Source organism: Seriola lalandi, unplaced genomic scaffold (assembly GCF_002814215.2).
Source record: "Seriola lalandi dorsalis isolate HSWRI2012SDOR001 ecotype SW California unplaced genomic scaffold, Sedor1 jcf7180002054968, whole genome shotgun sequence".
In the NCBI taxonomy this organism is placed as follows: domain Eukaryota; kingdom Metazoa; phylum Chordata; class Actinopteri; order Carangiformes; family Carangidae; genus Seriola; species Seriola lalandi.
Genome location: NW_019525519.1, coordinates 1,410,316 through 1,432,622, shown reverse-complemented (window position 1 = coordinate 1,432,622; position 22,307 = coordinate 1,410,316). Strand labels below are relative to the sequence as shown.

At 39.8% G+C, this 22,307-nt stretch overlaps 1 protein-coding gene across 8 annotated transcripts; it reads left to right on the top strand.

Annotated features, from left to right (window-relative positions):
• The first annotated feature begins 1,348 nt into the window (after positions 1 to 1,348).
• Positions 1,349 to 21,772, top strand: ppfibp2a (PPFIA binding protein 2a). Of its 8 annotated transcripts, none has more exons than XM_087170900.1 (22): positions 1,349 to 1,591; positions 5,008 to 5,094; positions 6,097 to 6,210; positions 8,014 to 8,145; positions 10,944 to 11,240; positions 11,584 to 11,676; positions 13,072 to 13,183; positions 14,019 to 14,080; positions 14,770 to 14,848; positions 15,009 to 15,133; positions 15,227 to 15,294; positions 15,380 to 15,440; positions 15,631 to 15,769; positions 16,653 to 16,794; positions 17,339 to 17,467; positions 17,773 to 17,923; positions 18,166 to 18,277; positions 18,556 to 18,644; positions 18,776 to 18,898; positions 19,182 to 19,307; positions 19,418 to 19,606; positions 19,702 to 21,772. In XM_087170900.1, exons 1-22 carry the CDS (start codon positions 1,376 to 1,378, stop codon positions 19,921 to 19,923), a joined length of 2,868 nt encoding a protein of 955 aa, XP_087027026.1. In that variant the 5' UTR covers positions 1,349 to 1,375; the 3' UTR covers positions 19,924 to 21,772. The 8 variants fall into 8 exon arrangements, with proteins under 8 accessions (XP_087027026.1, XP_087027029.1, XP_087027028.1 ...); XM_023395698.2 differs by having other exon boundaries at positions 1,575 to 1,591; positions 13,072 to 13,264; XM_023395700.2 differs by lacking the exon at positions 1,349 to 1,591 and adding an exon at positions 2,218 to 2,815 and having other exon boundaries at positions 13,072 to 13,264.
• Positions 21,773 to 22,307: the final 535 nt, after the last annotated feature.

Genomic DNA, 22,307 nt, shown 5'->3' with positions numbered 1-22,307 from the left:
TGTGAGGTTTGGCCTCATGCAGATCACAGCTCTGACAATGGGTAAGGCTCTAGCCACAAAATGACAGGAGAGTTTAAACCCAAAAGCCACATTCAGGGGGTTATTTACTTGCAAGTCACTCAGATGTGAGGACAGCTGTTGTAGCTTTCCTGTGGAAGGATCTAAGTGCGACAAGGAAGGGGAGTAGTCTGCAACATTCTGTCTTTCTGTTGACCATCTCTCCCTCTCAGTCCACTAGCTTACACCCTGTCGTCTTCATACCAGTGAATAAGGACCTACTAGTGCTGCTTTATAAGACAGTGTGTTGCCATGGCGTCAAATGCCAGTCACATGTTGGAGGCTGCCTTGGAGCAAATGGATGACATTATTGCTGGTAAGAGTTTCTGTTTCATTATCAAAATTTGAAGAGACTGCCCAGTTTGTAATTGCAGGCCCAATTTGTAATTGGAGGCCTTCATAAAACCGGCATTACCCACATGACCTCCCTTTGGGACATTCTTTTATGTATGTATATATATATATATGTATATATATATATATACATACAGTATATATATATAAGATATAGAAGGAAAATTGTTGTGAGGGTGAGACACCACTTCGTTACAGTTGGAGAGGTTTTATTGAAATATAAGTAAGTAAGTTTTTGATTAGATGAGAACTTTGAACTCAGGCACTCACTCAATTGTGCATTTTGTACTTTATTGCTTCTCATTAAGCTTACATCTCCCATGGCACACCGATTACATAAACTAAAGTTACCTTCCAGTATCTTCCCTCCTGTATTTTTCTAGCAGAGGTGATACATTTTAGTCAGTGCTATTTGTCACAACCACAGCAGTGTTTTTGCACGAGGTCAGAAGGGAAAGTTCTATTAATAGAGGTGAAAGTCCAACCATTAGCACACTTTACGGAGAAACTACCTCACAGACAACAGCAAATAATCACACACTGTTCATGAAAATACATATGATTTACATTACATCATACACATCTGTCCACATGTGCACTTTGTGTCCTGACTGAATTACTGTTCCTTTGATTTAACTTGGGATAGCATATAAGAAAAGAACTTTCTTCTGATTACAGTAACCTACAAGCTGACCCTCTAATTTGTGGATTTCAGAAGCCACAATGTACAGCACTGGGCCATTTGATGCTATTTACATCCAGTAAGCCACACTGGAGCACAATATTGCCCTCAAGAGGTCATTTCAGGAACTATTCTTATTATACTGCTGCCTGCGGGTCACCTCTTTATCAGTTGTATTCTCAGTACTGATGCCCAAGAAGTAATGATGCGAATAATCATAATAAATGATTTCCCATTGTTCTTTCTCTAGGCAAAATTGGTGAAGGACTATTCAGTGCTGTTATGCAATTAGATGGCCAGGATTTAAAGTCTTCACAATGTACCCAACAGCAGACCCTTCCCCCACCGGTGGACCCTGCCCTCAAGACTCTCCAGCTGACTGAGGCCCTCAGGGCAGCACTGGAGGGCAAGGGGAGTGAGGAAGAACAGGACTCTCTCAGGAGACAAGTCTCCACTGAAACGGCAAATGTTATATTAAAATGGCTGGAGAAAGACAAGGTGAGTACTGCCTCACTCACTCCTGAAGGCCTTCAAAACTCAGGAATAGATAATAGACCATAACAGCATTATATAATGCTGGAAATATCCAAAATCCAACACATGAGAAAGGATTCTGTTAGTTACCACTAAAGTCTACAACTCCAGAGTCCATGGGTTTTATTACTTGCGTGATATGGTGTTCTTTGATCCTGGTCATCAACATCTGGAGGGCTTTTTCCTGTGTGCTAAGAAGTAGAGAGCTGGAAGCTGGATCTATGCACCGGTAATGAGATCCAGAGCTCCTGTTTTAAGTACAAGCAGTTGCAAGTTGCTTTTTACTGTCCTGCTCTCCCTGATTTCCTTCAGTCTTATACCCTTGCATTACTCCTGCCCTCCGTTTTCTGCAACAGTTGCTTGTTTGTTTCGTCCAGGTTACCCACCAGCAGCATTTAGTTTCTTCTACTCTACTTCTACATTAGTTTGATATTGTCAACTTTACACTCACGTTCCCCCTCAACCTCCTCCACTGCCTCCTCCTCCCATTCTGCGTCGTCTTTAATGACTTCTTGCTCGGCACCACATCTGACAAGCATGTGCTGCAGAAAGTTTCCTCTCCTCTGTGCCCCTTTAGGAAGCCCCGCAAAATCAGCTTGACTGAGAGGTACTTCAGACAGTGCAAGAGAACGGGCTAGAGACCGAGAGAGAAAGGTACAGGAGAAAGAAAGGGAGGACAGAAAAAGACGAATGATCATGAGGTGCAGCAAAAATGCAGAGATGTAGTAAATGCTGAAGCATTTTGAGCATGCTTTAGAGAGGAAGCGGGGAAAAAAAAGAAAAAAGAAAAAGGGGAGTTAGAAAGAGGTAGAAAAAAAGTGTAGAGAAGAAAGAAAGGGAGTACAGCCAACTGGCATAGTTTGAGTTATTCGGCTCAGCTCTAAAAGTCTCAGGCGGCCCAGACTCCAAACCACACGGACTAAGTCTTCTCTGTAGACTCTACAACTGCAATATGGTGGGTCTGTAAAAGGAAGAGAGTTGGATTCAGGGAGATAGAGAGTGCAGCACAGTTAAGAGCCACTGTTTTGTCTTGTTGTGGATTCTGGTCTCTGTTCATCCTCCTTGGTGCTTTATTGCACGGGCTAAATTTTATTAGTATTATTGTTAAGAGTCAGACCTACAGCACAATGGGCCTGCAAAATGGAGTATGATATTGATTTCTACAAACATTTTGCCTGGCTCAGAAAGGTAAGACACTCTCCACTTGCATGTTTGCTTTTCATACTTTCATACTGCGCCATAATTGCACAAATAAGATCTTGTTTGTTTATTTTGCTCCTGCGGTGTTGTTGCTTTTACAGCGTAATTACAGCTGCCATGCACATAATTTGGGAGGAAGACGTGTTTTGTTTGTGAGTTGAGGAGTTTGCTGTAGAATATGCAACAGATGCACTCTGATATACAAGCCCGTGTGGACTGTTAGAAGTTTATGTAAGAAAATAAGCAGCTAATTAACATGTGTATCTGAGCTATTACAGACATGCCTTTCTTGTTTTAGGATAAATGTCAAGAATTATTCTATCAAAGTCTTAAAGGCAACATTTTTGACTGAACAGAGCAACAAGTTAGTGAACCTCTCTGTATTGAAGCTAAAATAATATATTTTAACATAATAGCTAATATAGTTTTCATCAATATGGGAAGCAGATTTAATCATTTCTAGTCTGACCAGAGCATCAGGTTACATGGTTGACTGGTGGTGACACATGGGTGAGTTGTTGAATGCACAACAAGTCTGCCAAACTGGTCATAAGGTTAAAGTGTTAAAGGAGAATGATAAATGGATACACATGTCAGCTGAGATCATTTCCTGCCACTTGAACCTATATGGACAGCACATACCATCTTGCTGCCATTAAGAAGTCATTAGGCCTGACTGCCTCCATTAGGTTTTCATTCTTACTGACTCAGATCTACAGAGGAAGCCTTTTCATGTACATACTTGTCAACCATTGTTATAACAATAACCATTGTTATAACAATGGTTAAAATGTGTATACATGACATGTTAGCAATCAACTGATAATGTGGAAAAATGCAGATTTAGAAATTTCCTCTATACCAGACATAACAAATCCTCATGATATCGTTTGACAAGTACCTTTGTACGAGTACCTTTGTCTAAACCTTAAAATAGTAAGAAAGTACAGTAATATAGTATCTTTTTATGTATAAAACCCTTTTAAACACATATTGTCAATCCCATATAAAATTATAAAAACACATTAAGAAAAGTAGAAACAATATACTGTACTGTTACACAGTGCAACACAAAAGCTCTACAGTTTCTTCTTCACCATCATCTCGGATTAACAACACTTCAAACTACAGCTTCAAAAGGTTTGTTAAATTAAATCAACACCTCTCTGAAAGGGTTTCACAAATGAAGTATTTCGTCCATGAATCTTATCGTCAATTGCATTACAGTATACGGAGTCTATTTTAAATTTTTTGTTATTTAGTGTAATCAATTTCAGTGCTGCTCATCAGACCATAACCTCACAGGAGATGAGTCACATTATTATAGTAGAGGTCATGAAGCAAATTCGTTCCCCAAAATTTTGTAAATAAAAGAATTTGGAGATACATCTGTAATAATGTGAGGTTAATGGTTCTAGGATTGGGCTTGCTAAAAAAAACTGCTTTCTTGAAATAATTAAGCACACAGCAAGAACTAAGTGAATAGCTCAACTAAGCCAAGACCAAAACTAAGAAAAATATCAAGTGGATTGGAGGACTGACTTGTGTAGGAACCAAATTCTTCTCATCACTAAAATTTAAAAGAAATATCTGTAAAAACACATAAATTATGCAATCAAATATTTTAATGTTAAAACACGTGGCTTATCTATTTTTAAAGTCTGATGCAAAGTGGCTTAATAAGGCACATTTTAAAATTATTGCTAACCACATGAGCTGGCTGGCGCAGAATGACGGACGCAGGGCTACATAATGTTTCCATGATTGTGGTTGAAAGCCTGGATTTCTACGAAATTTGAGCTCATTTGGTTGCACTTTACTTCCCTTGCACACTGATGGCTCTGAAATATCCCTGACTGCACAGGCAGCCCCGAGTTCAGACTTCATTTTTTTTTTCCACTAATCAGTCGGTACAAAATGTTGTACACAACTTTTAATACTGGATTAGGACCTGTAAACCGCTAATAGACTAACAGAAAATGACGTTTGAGCCTGAAAGGTAAGTTGTGTGTGTGTGTGTGTGTGTGTGTGTGTGTGTGTGTGTGTGTGCGCGCACATGCGTGTACTGTCTGAGTCAGAGGCTGCAATCACACTGAAGGAAACCAAATTCGACCCACTGGGCAACTGTTTTGCATTAACAGTGTACTTACTGAACTTAATGGGTGACCTTTATTCTGAAGGTAAACCTCCATTCAAACGGCAACAGTGAGTCCTACCAGGAGCGGTTATCACGTCTGGAGGGAGACAAAGAGTCACTAATTCTGCAGGTGAGATTAGTCACGCCCCTGGACATGCTTTTCTTTTGTTAGGGTGCATCAATAGTATTTCTGTCTGTTGTATAAGATTTATATGACCTTTAAAAAGGTTATTGTAGTATTAAAACATTTAGCCCAGAGCATGCCTGGACATCCATTTATAAAGGTGAATCAGTTCTATTGGTTATGAGTCTACTCAAATAAAAGAGGACATTTGACACCATGCTGCTAGTGGGAACCGATTCCAAAAAGTGCCCATATCACATTACAGTGTTAGAGGAAAGAGACAAGGAAAGGAAGGTGAAAGGGCAAAGGTAGACTACAGTATTTTGTTATAAATGTTGCGTAATTGCATTTTTCCACTGCATGGGTGAAGCAACACTTATCAAGTGGGTTTGGTGCTGTTACAACAATAGACTGTCTTGTTTTGTCTGATGTGTTTGTGCACTTATATACGTGTGTAGGTGTGTGCAGCTCTCAGGACTGCTGAACAAGTGCTAATCTCAGACAGGTTGAGGCTAGCACCACCATGCTCTGTAGCATGTAGGTGTGGGTGAGAGCAGGTGTCCTGCTTGTTTCTTCTGGCCTCAGATAAAACATTCCTTAAAAAAATCCACTCCAGTTGGCTGGTTGGACCTGCTGTTTTAGCATGTGATTAGCCTCAATAGTTTTTCTACAGATTTACATTTAACCAGCATTCTGCTGATATTGCTGGAGCCACTGAAGTGTTGCAAGCACCTAACGAAGCACAAAGGAGCATTCATTTTTTCTCAAAGGAAATGTTTGCACTGTTTGACCTGGCACAGACACAGAAATTTCAACACAAATGAGTAGCAGCGATTAAATGAAAATAGCTAATATTAACGAATGGGCGCTGTGAGAAACTCTGACCTAGGCTGTATTTCTGTGATGAAATGTGGAAGTAAATGATGGTTTAAAAGTTTAATTGTCCATTTATCTTTATATATATTATCTCTACTATCATTCTGTTTCCACACACAAATACACACACAGGTGAGTGTACTGACAGACCAGGTGGAAGCTCAGGGCGTGAAGATCAGCGATCTAGAGACTTCTCTGGTGGACCATCAGCACAAACTCAACTCCACGGAGGAGATGCTACAGCAGGTACACAGCTTTACTGACCTCGCTGACTTCAGTCTTACATTGGAGTTCCTCAATTGCTACCAAATGCTTGACGTATTACTGGACCAAAGTCAGGAAACTCTGACTTTCACCAGGCTTTTATATCAATATTTTTCTTCCAGTTAATGAGATGTGACAGGGCCCCAGACTGTCCATTTATCTTTTAAATGTGATTCTTATGCAGATCCAATCATTTCTCATAAGCTGTAATATGTAACTCGGGATGAGTTCTGCTTCCTGGGAAGAAATTCCATGCTAAGATTCCAGTGAATCTAGCTGCACATAACCTTGACAACCAAAATATTTAGGATGCTCAGACTCATTCCAGGACAGTGTGAGTATACGCCTGGTTTAAGCAGGGTAAGACTGGTCTGTCTGGGCAGGTGATTACAGCACGATTAGCCACACCCCCAACCTGTAACCACCCGGACTTACTCCCTGCATGCTCATACACAGACACAGGAAGAGAAAGAGAGAGAGAGAGAGAGAGAGAGAGAGAGAGAGAGAGAGTGAGAGAGGACAACAGAGCGAAGGAGAGAGGGACAAACAAGGAAGGGAGGAACAACTGAAAAAGGTGGAGAGATGGGAGGGAGAAAGAATAGGGGTGGTGCTCCTTTAAGAGAAGTTAGACGTGTATGTCTACAACTTTCAGTTGTTTGCTTTTGACTTCAAATCTACAACGGAGACTTTGCTGAACTGTACGAAGGACAAAGAATGGAATGGATGTATGAAACTTTCATCTACTGAAACTACAAGACACTTGAAACCATTGCATCCATGAGGGAAATACACTTATCGTTCCTATACTACAGGCAGACACTGGAGTAAGATGAACCAGGTATTACACAAATTAAATGTATCTCATTCTTATAATGCTGCTCCTGTGAAATTTCCCTTCAGAGTAGACTGTTCCAGCCTTTTCTGACAAAGTACATAAGAGTCAGGAATATGTCTTTTAGCTATCTGATGAGTTGTGAACTTAATGCTCAGTGTCTACTTCTTTGTGCAATGCTGGACGTGTGCAGTGTATCAAAGGGCAGGCAGGGCTGGTTTCTTGGAGACATGGTCATTATGAGGCTTTGGACCTGAGCCGTAAATCTCTTCCTGGTGACAAAGCTCTAATATTTTCCAGTGTGCACACTAGAAGAAGCCCAGATATTTTCCAAAGCCAGAGTTTTAAATGGATATATCCATATGTAATGTTTGCCTGCCTCAGACGCTCATTTGTGGACTTTAAGTGATTTAGCACCTGCTTGACATCAACCAAATTAGTAATACATCTGCCTGCATAGCCTGGCATAACTCTCAAGGCTGACAACCAAAGAAGAGAGATAGTCACAGAAGTGTATAGCAGACCAATAGTCTCCCTCAGCACAGGTTTAATTGGCAAAGGTTCACACACTGAAAGGAAAATGCACCTGTCACAGTTATTTAAATGTTCTTTCTATGAATGTTTTGCATGGTTTTGGTACCCCTCTCTCTCTCACACACTCTCTCTCCTCCCCTCTGCTGTGTGCTTTGAGTGAGCTGTGAAATAGGCATTATAAATAGTGGTCATGGGTTGTGTATATTTAGCCACTCAAACAGCGTTTTAAACCAGTGGGTTTGTCTGAGGGGACTGTCATTACAGAACTGGTGGCTTGCTGTACCTCACACTTAATGTTGCCTTTGTTCAGTAAGTGCTGAGTGCTGTCACTGAAGGGGTAATGTACTTACGTGTATTTGTGATTACCTTTATGTCCGTTTGTGTTGATTCATGCTGTTGCTGTATGTTGTTGATGATAGGAGCTCCTGCATAGGACGTCACTGGAGAACCAGAAGCTGAGTCTTATGGGGGAGGTGTCCTACCTGAAACTAAAGCTGGCAGACATGGAGGGAAAACAGGGCCATGGAGCTGAAAGGCAACACAAAGCAGAGGTAGGGCTTTTTACAGAGCTGAATGAGGCAAGTTCTTGTACTCATTAAGTTTTTATTTACAGTATATAGTAGGGTTGTTTGGTTTGTCAGAACTTATTTGAATATGTATCAGTCGGACTTGATTTACTTGTGTGAGCTGTCACTGATATCACCCTTAGTATAATTTTCCAATTAAACTTCATATTCTTTTTTAGCGGATTTATTTATATGAACGTGGCAGGCTCATAGCCAAATTACCATATAGGTTGTTTCATTGAGGACTGCCTGCAAGGAGGAATTAGTTTGACTAAAATCCTCAGGAACACTTCTGTTTTGCTTCAGTCCTTGGAAATTTGAACCTTACTCTGCCAGGAATGACGAGGGTACACACAAAAATCTGTCTTGTGTTCTGATGGATCTAACCTTGAAGTCAGCTGCTGATTTTATGGAAGACCATAAACACTTTCTGGATGGATGTAGGGGAACATTCACCAAAATCCTGGCTCTGTTGTTCCTGGCCAAACTCTACAGGAAAAAAAAAAAGTCTCCAAGGGGTTTCATTTTTTTTGTCAGTTTAAACTGAATCATGTATTTGCTTAAGACCAATGTGTTGGGTTACCAGCAGACATCCTGGGCATTTAGTGACCATATGAATTGGAGAAAGGGAAAGCAAGGAAAGCTGCACTCTTACTAGACAGGATACTGTAATGTATGTAGTTACTGTCAAAACACTGCTGGTCAAAGAGCCTTTGTGTTCACAGGTTAAGAGAGTTCAGGCATAGCGGAGCTGGCATGATGGATGGTGGGCCAAATATGAGTGTGTGTAGGCTTCAGCCCAGAGAATTTTGTTCTTGGTGGTGGGTAAAGGTTGAGTACGCCATTCTTAAAAAAATGATCCCCTTCCTAACGGAAGTCATATTTCTGAAAGCATTTGACAGCAAAAGAAAAAAAGGTCATTTAATTGAATATGTTGATTTCTACATCTTAGCAAGGACAAATGGCTATATGTTTCAGCATTTCTCAATGCTACTTTCATTATGTAAACAAAATCTACTTTCCCTACAAAAGCTGCTTGGACTTAAGGAGAATAGGAAAAATCTGCTTTCAACACTTTACTGGCCTCCCACGTGCTTCCTTTACTACACAAACATGTCCACACATATGCATGTTTGCACACACACACACACAACATGTGCAAGCCTCCTTGCTGTGGAGCCAGTAAGCTCATAGTTAAATTTAGCCATGGAGGCACTTCATATCATCTGTCATATCCGCTGTACCAGACCCCAAGTGAGACTTCCTCTGTCCACAGTCCGAGCATAACTTGGCTGCTGTTTACACTTTTTCTGAAGGAACATGATCACCTATAAAAGATGGCAAACTTATTCACCTCTCTTGCAGTTTCTCAATTCAAACCACCCATTCAATAAATTGGATATGCATGTTATGGAAGTTCAGGTTCATGAATAAAAACAAAACAGACTGTGTTTCTGGAATAGGCAAGGGACAAAATAAGAACTTAATGTCACTATTCTCCTGGCCAAAATAATTGCAGTTCATTTTCATTATTATCAAGATAATATATCTTGATAATGATGAAAATTACAAAACAAATGGAAATCACATCAACACATTTTCTTTTTTTCTATGAGAGCAATAGAGAGGACTTGAAGTGGAAATGCTGTAATGGTCATTTCTACATGCATACAGCCTATTAAATGATAAACTTACATATTCTGCTGTTGCGATTGATAAATACTTGCACAGCAGTGTTACATGTAGGCTACATGCAACGAGATTTTCTGTCAAATAAAATAAATTGTAATTCTTATTTCTTATGGACTGCTGCCAAATTAATGTTATGATAAAAATCGAATTAGAGGTAAAAAAAAAAATGACACAAATGAGCTATTTAGCTAACATAGCTAACATTACTTAGACAACATTAGCTTAATTCAATGGTGACCAAAACGTTATATAACGTTCACAACACACAGCATCATAACGTAACGAAACGTCAACGTTAGTATGACATAACCAACACTTAAGTACGTCACGTTACGTAAGTGTAATTTACAGTAACGCTAAGTTAATTGTACCTGGAGTTCGGCGAACAGAGCTAAATGGTTATCACGGACATGGGAGTTTAAATTGGAGGTGTTGAACCGATGGGCAGACAGACACTTTCCTCCGACAGGTTCTGCAGGTGGGCCTCTCATTTTCCTGTCGTTCATTGTTTTGGAATCCAGAATATTTCAAGCACATCCGATTTAACTTTCTGTCGTGGGGGATACGGGAAGCCGTGTCTTTAGCCATGGTCGCTGGCTTAGCATTTTGGATTTGACTGGAAATATGGAGGCGCCCCCTTGTGGCAATTCGAAATAAATCAATATAGGACTGCATGTTGGCCAGCTAGATTATCACCCTTCACAATTTTTCCGATGATAAATTCACCACGATCAATTTATTGTGAGTGCTTTGCATCACCACGAGTGATAAAATCGTATATTGTCCCATACCTATAAACTAGGTAAGAACTGGCCCTGTGTGTCTGTATGTGGGACCGGCCAAGGATCTGTATTTCTAACACAGGCTAACTATCATATTAAATATTCAGGCTCAAGGTCTTATCTACACTTTCTCTGAATGTAGAATATCAGATTACCTAGAAATAATGTAGAGGGAAAACTGGATTGAAAGATAATTTCTGCAATGATGCATTCACTCACAAATACAGACGTATACACCTTCTCTACAGTGTTTCCTCTTCTCTTTCTGAACATTTCTCTCAATTCTCTCTCCCCCACTGCATCTGTCAGACTGTAGTGAATTTCATTAGTGAGCTGCAAGAGCAGATGTGTAGGTTTCAGAAGGAGATCAATAGCAAGATCCAGGAGAAAAAGGCCATGGAGATCCCGGCTGACAGCAGCTTTTTCGCGGAGTGCTGCAACGACCCCACAGAGGACAAGGGCTCAAACCCCGGGCCGTCCTGTGACAGAACCTCCGGGGTGATACAAATACTAGAAGAGGCTCCAGATGCGTCTGATGGCAACACACACAGCCTGGAAGAGGGTAGCTCAGATGCAGAGCAGCAGTACCACTGTAGAGGAGAAAGTGTAGGCACAGCTTGCCTGAGTGACTTCTAATGTTGTGTACAGCATGGGTTGTCTTAAATTGGTGTGTGCAATCCTTCGGTTCAGATGCAAATGAAACATGGATTCACCAAGTATCCTCAGCAGTGCTCCATGTCACTATGCAACTTGGTCAATCTGTTATGCATCAGTGTGTGACATAGCTAATACCTCTAGGTGCATTTCATGTAATTTGATATTGTGTGCTACAATATGCAGGCTTACTAACATCACCTGATTATTTATTCCTGCTATTGGAGTGACAAAGTTTCTTTAAGGCTTGCAGCTGAAATTAAGAGGCATATCTTCCTCACATGTTCTGTTTCAGGGCTTAATTAAGGAGCTCAGGATTCTTAAGGACAAAGTGGAGCACCTGGAGGATGAGAAGTTACAGTATGAGAAGAAACTCAAAGCAACAAAGGTAAAAGAAAGTTTGGATTTTCATGGTGTCTAGACTTTGAAATATACCACCAGTGCCCAAATTCCACTGCTAACTGTCCACTCAACTTTCCTAAATGCTGTCCAATGCGATGTTCCAGCCAGCTAAGTGAGTCATTTTCTTTTGCACACTCTCATTCATGGACACCTATGTTTTCTTAAGAAGTCTGAGAGCTATTTACCTTCTATTTTAAAGGACTGTAGAAATAAAGTTAATAATGGCTTAGTCCTTTTTTAATGTCATTCTTGTATACTTTGGCATGATCCCATGGCATTAACTTCTCAAACTTTCTTGAGAATCTCGTCATCTTTTACAATATTATTATTTATTTTTAGGATATTATTATTTCATCATTTCTCTCTCAGTCTTCCTTCCTCTTTCCCTTCCACTACAATAGTTGTCTGTGTATTAGATTATATGCGATAATATAATATTATACCATATTTCCTTGTTCTGTTATACTTCTACCATTTCAAAAGATACATCTGCTGATTCACTTTTAACAAACTAACCCCTGTAGGTGTCGCCTGGTCAGGCACAACCTCGACCATTTTGGTAGTTCTCAAAGGAGGTCGACCTGATTTGTTGTGCAGTGTATGTGAATACTGTACAATTCAAAGTCATATTACCATCTGAAATTCTTTATTTTTAATTTTTAGCAGTTCATAAAATACCCTTTTGGCATTGTTCTATCTAATGGATGTTTACCCCAAATTTTAAAATGAACAAATGGTACATCTCACAGAAATATCTTACTTGTTATTTTCAGTTTCATAGAAGGTGGTTAGACAGATATTCTTTATATCAAGCTAGGAAAAGCTTAATAGAAGAAAATTAGAAATATAAAAAAGCTTTTATGTGTGAGTTTATGTATCCTATTATACCTTTTTAAACAAATCAGTGGGGAGTAATGCTTTGATAAAGTAAAAATAGGGGTATGATGTGGTGCATAAAGCAAGAAGTGTATTTTTCTTACACTTTCTTCTTCACAGACAGAACACTGGCAAATAGATCAGCATGAACCTAACTTTATTACCATCTGTTTTTTCCTTATACTCTGTAACTTACATCCAAACAAACTATAAAGTCTATAAAGTGGCCTAATATTTTGGTTCTCTAAAATTCAGAGTAACATTAGCGTGCTTTGTTGTGGGTGTTTTACATGTAGGTATTATGTGGGGGATCTTACCCAGTTTGGGTGTCAAATGAGGACATGTGCTGACACTTTAAATTAAGATGCCTTTACTTGTCCTGTTTTTTGTGAATGTGAAAGTGCCTCTAGCTGTGCATGTGTTTAAATAGAGTTGGCATATACAGTACCTTTGCGTAGAACTGCATGTCCTGTCTGCTAAGATTCCTCATGTGTGGCACCCACAGGCAGAGATCAGCAGCCTTCAGCAGCTTTTGCTCAGTAAGAACGCTGAGATCGAGAGCTTGCACACTCAGCTGCTGGCCAGACCCTCTCTATCCACCGAGAGCTCAGAGAGAGGTAAGCACAGCACCCAGCTTCAAGGCCTCGACCCACCTGCCAACAACAGCCTCTCACTGTCTGAGCTACCCAGCCTCATAGGTGACACAGTTAATGACTCCTATTTGCATTCATTAACTTGTAGTAACAGCTGTGGGAAAACTCTGTCTTGGCCCTTAATAAACTGTCTCAACATGGGTCTCTGTCTCTCTCTCTCAGAGTAGATGTACAGGAAGAGGCTAAATGCCAAATGTAAGCCCAAACAGTATTTCATGAAAATGATTTTGAACCCATGGGCCATGTCTACATGTGATTTTTCATTTATATCCTTTCTCCACACATCTCTTTATTCTATTATTTTTTCTCTTAGGGGCAGATTTGTCAAACACCACCTGGTTTACTTACTTGATGCACTATCTCTCTTCCCTTTGGCTTCTTGATTGTCTTTATGGATTCCTGAAAGCATAATCTCTTGTTTGTTCTTAATTTTGTCTGTCACAGAAAAACACTTCTCTGGGGTATTTGCTTAGTATAATCACTTTCACTCACTGGCAATCCTGCCTGTATGCCTGCACTTGTTACAAAGGAAGTGTCTATGGACTGTTGGCCCAAATATGTAAAAGCTGACATGGCTAAAGCTATGATTGGTGGATAAAAAAGGCTTTCATGAATCTAAAAATATATGGTTTGGATGTCACTCTAGTAAGGAATAAATATTACAACTTGTTAGAATGTATTTTTGCCTTTCCTTTCTTTCTAAATAACCATATGCAGTTAAATGTGTCTATACAGAATAATAATTTATATAACACAAGTAGCTGCCTATTAATAATCAGTATGGGGTTTCTCTTTATAGATCAGGAACTGCAGAGGCTTAAGAGTGGAATGAAATCACTGGTTGCTGCCAACGATGAAAAGGTAAGTTACCAAGAATCTGAAAACCGATTCTTTCTGTTTCTGGGGAGCACAGCTGTATGTGATTAAACAGTATAGAACAGCATGTGTGTTGTTTACTACAAGGTAAAGTGTCTTACTGGCATGTATATACAAGTGCCATCATCACTGCTGTTTGCAAGGTCAGAAGGTAACTGTTTTTAGATGTTGTCATTTCTTAGAGGCGCCACCCTCCAACCATTTATAGTACAGAAGGGCTTTTGTATTCTCCCTCCCAGAGAATCTTGGACTTTAAAGACTTACAGACACAGCCCTACATGTGGCACACTAGTGAAGACACACACGTACACACACCCCAAGGCGAGCCATTTCAGGCAAAGCCACACTTAAGTAGGCCTCGATCTGCCAAGCCTAATTTTGGAGTGAGCTGTATTAAGAGAACCATGGCAAAACCAGGCATGGGCACCACTTCAAAAAACACTCACTCCGCGCAGCTGGTTACCACAACACAAAGATTTCCATCCAGGCCCGTGTCAATCCCCACCCTATCCACTACATTGATGTAAAGGCCATATGGTGAAAGAGGGATGCTTGTGTGGCATATTGGCCAGTAACAGGGCGAAGCAGATAATCTATATGTGTTTCTTAACCTTAGATAAACATCTTAATTGGGTTTTGTGGACCTTGAACCTCCCTTACTCTGTTTTCTGTAGGACCGGCGTATTGAAGAGCTCACTCTACTCCTGAATCAGTGCAGGCAATTCAGAGAGGTCACCAGCACCACAAGGCAAGGTAATCAGCCTTTTCACTCCTTGTGCTTCCTTTGAAATATTTGTATTATCTTAGCAACAACATTTGAGCTTAATGAAAGCCACCACACTTCCTTCCTTGACAGAAGTATGTGCCACTGCTTGAGTTGAGGGAAAAAAAAAATCTTTCTTTGTTACTGTAGCACCACCTGCTGTTCATTCATTGCCAAATGGAAGGACTCCTTCAAGCAGCAGCGAGGAAGAAGAGCAGGGGCAAATGAAGAATACTGACTCTGCCAGTGCAAAATCTGAGGATGTAAAGTCTGAAGTGGGTCGAAAAACTTTTAACTGGTATCATACAAGTTGAAGTTTGTTTGTTTGTCATTTTAGCTCTTCTAACTTTAATTTTTACCCATCGCAGGTTTCCACAAACAGCTCTTCCTCCCAACAAACATCACTTATATCAGTCCAGAAGGACAGTGATTCCAGGTAGCGAAGCAGCTATTCATCAATGACTCATGCCAATGTCTATCAGTTGGATTTGACTGAGATGTTCGCGCTTTTATCTTCTCAGAACAGAACCACAGATTCTATCAAGTAGCATGAATGACCTAACAAATGGACCTTCACAAAAGGTACTTTCAAATCTAATATGCCAAGACTTTACTTTTTTTTTTTTTTTTTTACAGTACATGCAAGTGACTGTATGGTGTCTTACATGATTGATGTGTGACAGAATTCACAATTTGTATGACTGCTATACAATTACAATTAATTTTCTGATTTTCCTTGCCTTTTGTACTCATATCTGTGTGGTTTATCCAGAGTGCTCTGGGTGACACCAGAAGTCAGACGCTGCCTGTGAATTCCTCTCTGTCAGAGCAAAACGGGATTGGAGGCAGCAGCAGTGAAATCCAGAGCCAAAGGTCTCCAGATGGGAGCGAAGATGGAGACTCCAGCCAAAGTAAATCCAGACATATTAACTCAGGCTGTAATTTATGACATGATTGATAGTGTACAGTAATAATCCTCGATATAGGATCAGACTTCCTTTTTCTGTGGAGTAGTCGTGAGGGCAGTAATTCCAATGAGCAAAGGCAGGATTCATATTTGAAGCAAACCACTCTCCTTTGACCAGACGACCATTACACCTTTGATCACAACTAATTGCAGAGTCTCCTGACAGAGCTGATGGATCATGGGTTAGACTTTCTCACCAAACACACCCTCCCGCTTGCTCTGATTGACCACATTCATCCCAGCTCCACCCTTCCTCAGCTTCACTGACCGGTTTTAACTTGAGCCCCACCCTGATTTCTCTCTGCCAAGTTCTGCTGCAGAGTAGAGACTGACTGCAGCCTATATCATAAAGATCACACCTTGTAAATTTTAGCTTAAACCCAGTCTTTTTCATGGGACATTAACTGATGACTTATTTGCTGAGCTCAATGGTCTGTAACCTGTGCTCCCTCTCCTGAATAGAGCATTGTGAAAATCCAGACCACCACACATGCACCACTTAGCTCCTAATGTGCTGTTTAGTTTTTGGCTGCTTTTTACTCAGTCATCAAGATTGTGTCTCCAACAATTCACAACTACAGAAAAATACAAATTTAAACAGACCAGATCTTTTCAAAGGCATCATTACTGAAATGCTTTTTTGGCAACATTATTGTGGGGCTTTTGACTACTCAAATTATTATGGGTAAACTGCGATTTTTAACTAATCAAATGCATCTATAAAATGTTGCAATATCTAAGTAGCCCTTCACAGTACACTCAAATGATTTGAATCAAATTTGTACTCAGTAGTATTACACTGACTATGTTTTTTGTAACTCTTAAAGGAAAGTTGGAGAAAATTGATGACAGCACTTCAAGCGATAATTCCCCTGTTCATTCTGGGGCAAATACACAGCCTGGCCAACGAGCTGTGGGCTCACCAGAATACATGAAGAATAACAGGAGCTTCAAGAGACTCTGGGGAAAGTGAGTGTTGTAAAATAGATTAATACCTCAACAGTATGTCAGCACAGATTATCAGTACCAAGCCAAAAAGAAAACACCAGCCAGTAGACCAACTTTGACTGGCAGTTTTTAATAACATAGATAAGTTTCATATCTTGTATACATTTTAACATATGTTAGATTGTGTATAGATAATATATATTGTATGGGTTTGTGTGGCGTATTAGTTGGTGGTTTATGTGTATGTATTGGGTGTATGTGAATAATATTATACTGTACTGTAATAAACTATTCCTCTGGTAATACAATATTGCCACTACATTTAACAAGTGGAAAAACACACTTTAAAATGTGTGTAATAAAACAGAATTATTGAGTTGAGTAATGAATTACTATTTGGGTTCCAGTGATAAAGAATATCTTCCATCTTGATTTTCTTTATCCTATCATTTATTTTCATCAAGAAAAAATAGATGATAAGTAATGCGTTCACTGAATGTGTCAGATCTGTCTTTTGTACTCTGAGAGTGAAAGTAACGCCAGGAGTTTATCCTTCTCCATACAGACTTCGAAGAACCCAGTCTGGGGGGCTTCAAGCAGCAGATCCAGATGGCGGTCAGTTTAGAAGAGGGGGACTGCGGGCTACAGCAGGACCCAGACTAACCAGGACCCCTGAATCGTATGACCCTGCACGGTAAAGCTCTGTGTGCCTCTACCTGACCTCGCCTACAGTACTCTCAGTACTCTATTTTAAGGGTTTTGTATCAGCGAGGTCACTCTTATACTCCGCTGCCTTAAAATAATCTGGTTAAGTTCTCTCACCTCATTCTCACCTCCACCATTTCCTAAAGGGCTAAAATGAGAAGACACTTCTCTTAGGATATCAAATTGTGTTTTGAATGTATGGTATGCTTTATGTATTTTACTGTGAATATTATATTACCAATTAAAATAAATGAACTAGTCCCGTGTCTAATTTCTCTCTTTTTTTTCTGTCAGTGATATGAATATTCCATTCAGCCAGTGGACCAAGGAGCAGGTGTGTGGCTGGCTAGAGGACTATGGACTGGGCCAGTACGTCAGTCTCTCTAGACAGTGGGTTGAAAATGGACAGACACTGCTGTCTGCTACACCTCAGGACTTTGAGAAGGTCAGAATAAAACAGGACGGTTGATGTCACTTCAAACTAAACAACTAAATATCTTAAATTTAGGACTCAGTAATAATACATAGTATAAATCAAAATTATTGATATATATTTACATCCTAATGTTCAGATAAACTTAAAAGAGTTTATCAGGGTGAATTAAATTGCGTGGTGTGTGGGTAAACCACCAAAGATTTACCTCAATGTTTAGTTCTATCATGACAAACAGTCCTTTCTGACCTCAGGAGATGGGTATGAAGAATCCACTGCACAGGAAGAAGCTGCAGCTTGCTCTGAGGGCATTCACCACTAAAGTTGTAGAGAAATCGTCAGAGCTGGACCACATTTGGGTCACCCGTAAGACTCTTTCTCGTTCTCATTTGAATCAGATGTCCAAATAGAAAGTCTGACTTCTCATGCCACAAACCAAACAAAGAAATGTAATGTGTAAGATCAAAATGTAAATATATTAAAAAAATGCAAATATATACAGCATTCAAAACCAGGAACTGTATCTCAACTGAGCCGTTACAGGGATTGTGTTTTGACAGCTGACTGCTCGTGGAGCTTATCTTAGAATTAAAATGTTTAGTGAGTGAAGTGAATTAATGATTGATTGATTTTCACCCTTATAGGCTGGTTGGATGATATTGGTTTGCCTCAGTATAAAGACCAGTTCCATGAGGCCCGAGTAGATGGTCGAATGATACAATACCTCACAGTGGTAAGACTTAATCTTTCACGTACTGCTACATTTTCTAGAAAGATGCCTGCAAATACATTTATTTAAATTTCAAATATAAAACACTGTTAGGAATTTGTAAGTTCACTTATGTTCTTCTGCTGTTCACCCAGAATGACCTCTTGACTCTAAAGGTCACCAGCCAGCTTCATCATCTCAGTATTAAATGTGCCATTCATGTTCTTCATGTCAACAAGTTCAACCCCCACTGTCTTCGACGTAGGCCAGGGGAGGAGGTAAGCCAAGGTGGAAAGGAGTGGGTGGAAGATGAAATTGTGGTTTGTGTTTTACTGAGCTACTGCTCTTAGATGATGAACAGGTGTAATCACATCAGTTGTCCACAAGATGGTGATAGACAGACGTTGAATGCTCCCAGTAACAGAATATTTTTCCTTTCATACAATTGTGTCTAAAGTACTAGTGCTGTTTAAGAAGTGTGTTTAGGAGGAGGGTCAGTCGGTTATGAGTGAGATAGAAATGGGTATAATGCCAAATAATATTATTTTCAACTTTCTGCAGAAACAACCCTCTCCCTCAGAGGTGGTGCAGTGGTCTAACCATCGTGTGATGGAGTGGCTAAGAGCAGTCGATCTAGCTGAGTATGCGCCTAATCTACGGGGCAGCGGTGTTCATGGTGGGCTGATTGTAAGTACTGTAAATTTTGAGCTTTGGTGCAAATTTAACAGGGCACAGTGGCATCACATACTTACGTTATGTGCCTGGAGACCTAAATTTGTTGCTGTCAACTTCCATAGATCCTGGAGCCACGGTTCAGCTCAGAGACTTTGGCCCTGCTGTTAAATATTCCTCCCCAGAAGACTTTGCTCCGGCGCCACCTCGCCACGGCCTTCTCTGCCCTGGTGGGGCCTCAGGCCACACAGGAGAAGCGCGAGTATGGCAATGCCACAGGTCACGTTCCCCTCACTACCACTGCTAAAGTCAAGGTAAGAACACATTGTAACAATCAAAATGTTCTGTGGTTTTTACAGCACAAAATTAAAATGATTTATTAATGGGTTGGACTTTTGTGTGTTTTCAGCCAAAGAAGTTGGGCTTCACCCAATTCAGTCACCTGAGAAAGAGAAAACCTGATGACTCTGCGGACTATATCTGCCCAATAGACAGTGGAATACTGACAGTGAATGGGGTTTCCCGGTTGCCCTCTGCAGCACTCAGGGGCCTCAGCCCCAGCTTGGTCAGACAGGCGGAGAGGCCGGAGCAGCTTGGGATGAAACCTGAGACTAATGGCCCTAAACAATAATTTAAAAAGTACCACAGACACACCACTCACTCTCACTCCCCAAGTGACTTTTGTGAATCAGTGGAAATTCTAATGCAGAAATGCAACCAAGATGCATCGATGTGGTGATTTGCTGGATGGGCTGCAAAGATGCTGTGTTTAGCAGGTGATGTTATTGTTGTTAATGTATTTTTCACCAGATGTGGCTTACAACAATGTTCACCTAAAATGGTGATGAATGATGGCATTGTGTGGAATGTTTTATGAAAGCTGCTCCCTGCATTCCTTATACAGTCGGATTCCAAAGCTTATACTTTTGCTCATTTTACTGACCATTTTGTATTTAAACTTCTATTGATTTAGTTTAGGATATTGGTGCCATTTTCTTGTTATATATGAGGATTCGCTCAACATCATAATAATTGACACCACTTACTGTAAGCAATGATGTTTCTCATTCATTTTCTTTATGAGTGACAAAAAATTTGAAAATTAAATCATTTCGATTCTTGATGGTACAGTAATGATACTTTCCTGCACCTTCAAAAAAGAATTTTGGTACACCTTAGGATTCTTCTGCCAAAAAGCTGCCTTAAACAGTTAGCCTTGTTGGATTTATTTTAGAAGAAGAAATGGAAAAATCAAAAGCAGTTTGATATATTTAAATACATATTTAAATTTTATCTACATTTTATCATACTATGGAGTAAGTATGTAAGTATACTTGAAATAAAGTGTATGAGATTAACAGATGTTTTTAAGTTTATGACTTTAGGAGTTTCGTATTAATGCAGTATATCACTATAGAGAGGGGGACAATTTTGTGTGGTCCAAGGACTTAAAACATTTTAGAATTTCATCACTTCCTGAGGATGGATATCAGGGTCTTGAATGGGTAGTTGATTCAAGACTGCCCACTACTGGTCAAAAATGAAAAATGCAAGAACACTTTGCACCCAATTATTGTACCAGTGGCTGATAATGCTCCAGCCCAGGCTTTTTCAAGTAGGATAGCCTGAATATCTGGTTCAGTGTTGCTGACAAGACTGGTACAGAGTCTGTTTTAAGTTGGTTGGTAAGTTAATCAAAGTGAATGCATCAAAAATCAACTTTGTTTTGAGCACAGTTTGTGTATAGTAACAAAAAGAAAAAAATGTGATACATTGCCAACTTATCTTAACATAATTTAGCTTTAGCAGCTTTGTCTGCTTATATAGAGTTAGTCAGTTATAGAAGTCATGATCCCGCGAGTGTTGCTGACCCCAGAAAAATGTCTTGTGATTTGATGATATTGTACAAACAAAAGGATGTTAAACAATTTCTGACGGTATCAGAAAAACAAATCTCCATACACCATAATACAAAGCAATTACTATGTCTTACATGCAAGTAAAATACCAAGCAAAAGACAAGAAGTAGTTTCAAAAAAATAATGAAGGGCAATTACATGCTATATTGCATTCTCGGTCATCTTCATCAGTACGTCAAACCAAATAAAGGATCTCTGGATTGCATTGCACTCTTTGACCTGTCGCAAACTTGTCTGACTGGAGCGAAGGGGGGAGTCCTGAAACTTTTAGCAGGATAAAGTGGTGGTGATATGGCATTTCTTAAAATACTATAGCTCAAAGGCTAAACAAGACATATGATTTCCTTGGATAGGGTTAGACTTGCCCATAGCTTGCTGTTTGCATGCTTTTAACTAATGTCCACTTCATCAATACTACTGTATTGTAATTGTTATGCAGTTGCTGTATTTACTAAATGAGACAGAACTGCTAATGGTAGGAATATTCCATTTTACACAGACTGAACACTGTAATGAAACAAAGTCTCAATAAATGACACTGTGTCGGGGTGTTTTCCATCAGTTGCAGTCCTAGTGAATCTACTAAGATTCTGCTGGCGTGCCCGGGAGTGTGGCAGACAGGGCAGCAGTCAGCTCCCCTCTGAACCCTCCTGCAGAAGTGCACAGCCTCAATTATACAAAACACAATAATTAGGGAATCTTTTACCTCTGCATATCATTAGTTCCCTAACTGAGAACATCCTAATCAATGATTACAAATGACAGGTTCATAAATAAATTAGTCCTGCTGATAAGTGTGTAACACTACTCAATTGATCAATGTTAAATGGAAATTAGATGGATGCAGGAGTGGGGATTGGGATAGTGCCTTTTGTATATGTGAGTCATGAATACAAAGTGGGTTATTTTACAACAAATCTTTGTGTTTTATCAATGTAAATATGGAGAATCTCCCTCCCATTCTCCTGCTTTCTCTTGTTCAGAGTGTCTTATGTTTAGTTATTCCTCAGCCTCCTTTACTGATACAGGTACATGTAGTAAATGCAGTTTATTTGCCATAATGGAGACGAGGCTCAGTGAATAGGAAGCGTAATGT

Bases quoted from the DNA above. Each gene is read 5' to 3' on its own strand.
- ppfibp2a (XM_087170900.1), top strand. From the start codon at position 1,376: ATGCAATTAGATGGCCAGGATTTAAAGTCTTCACAATGTACCCAACAG. The intron at 1,592-5,007 runs GTGAGTACTGCC...TTTATTCTGAAG, and splicing joins AATGGCTGGAGAAAGACAAG to GTAAACCTCCATTCAAACGG. The intron at 18,278-18,555 runs GTAAGACTCTTT...TCACCCTTATAG, and splicing joins GGACCACATTTGGGTCACCC to GCTGGTTGGATGATATTGGT.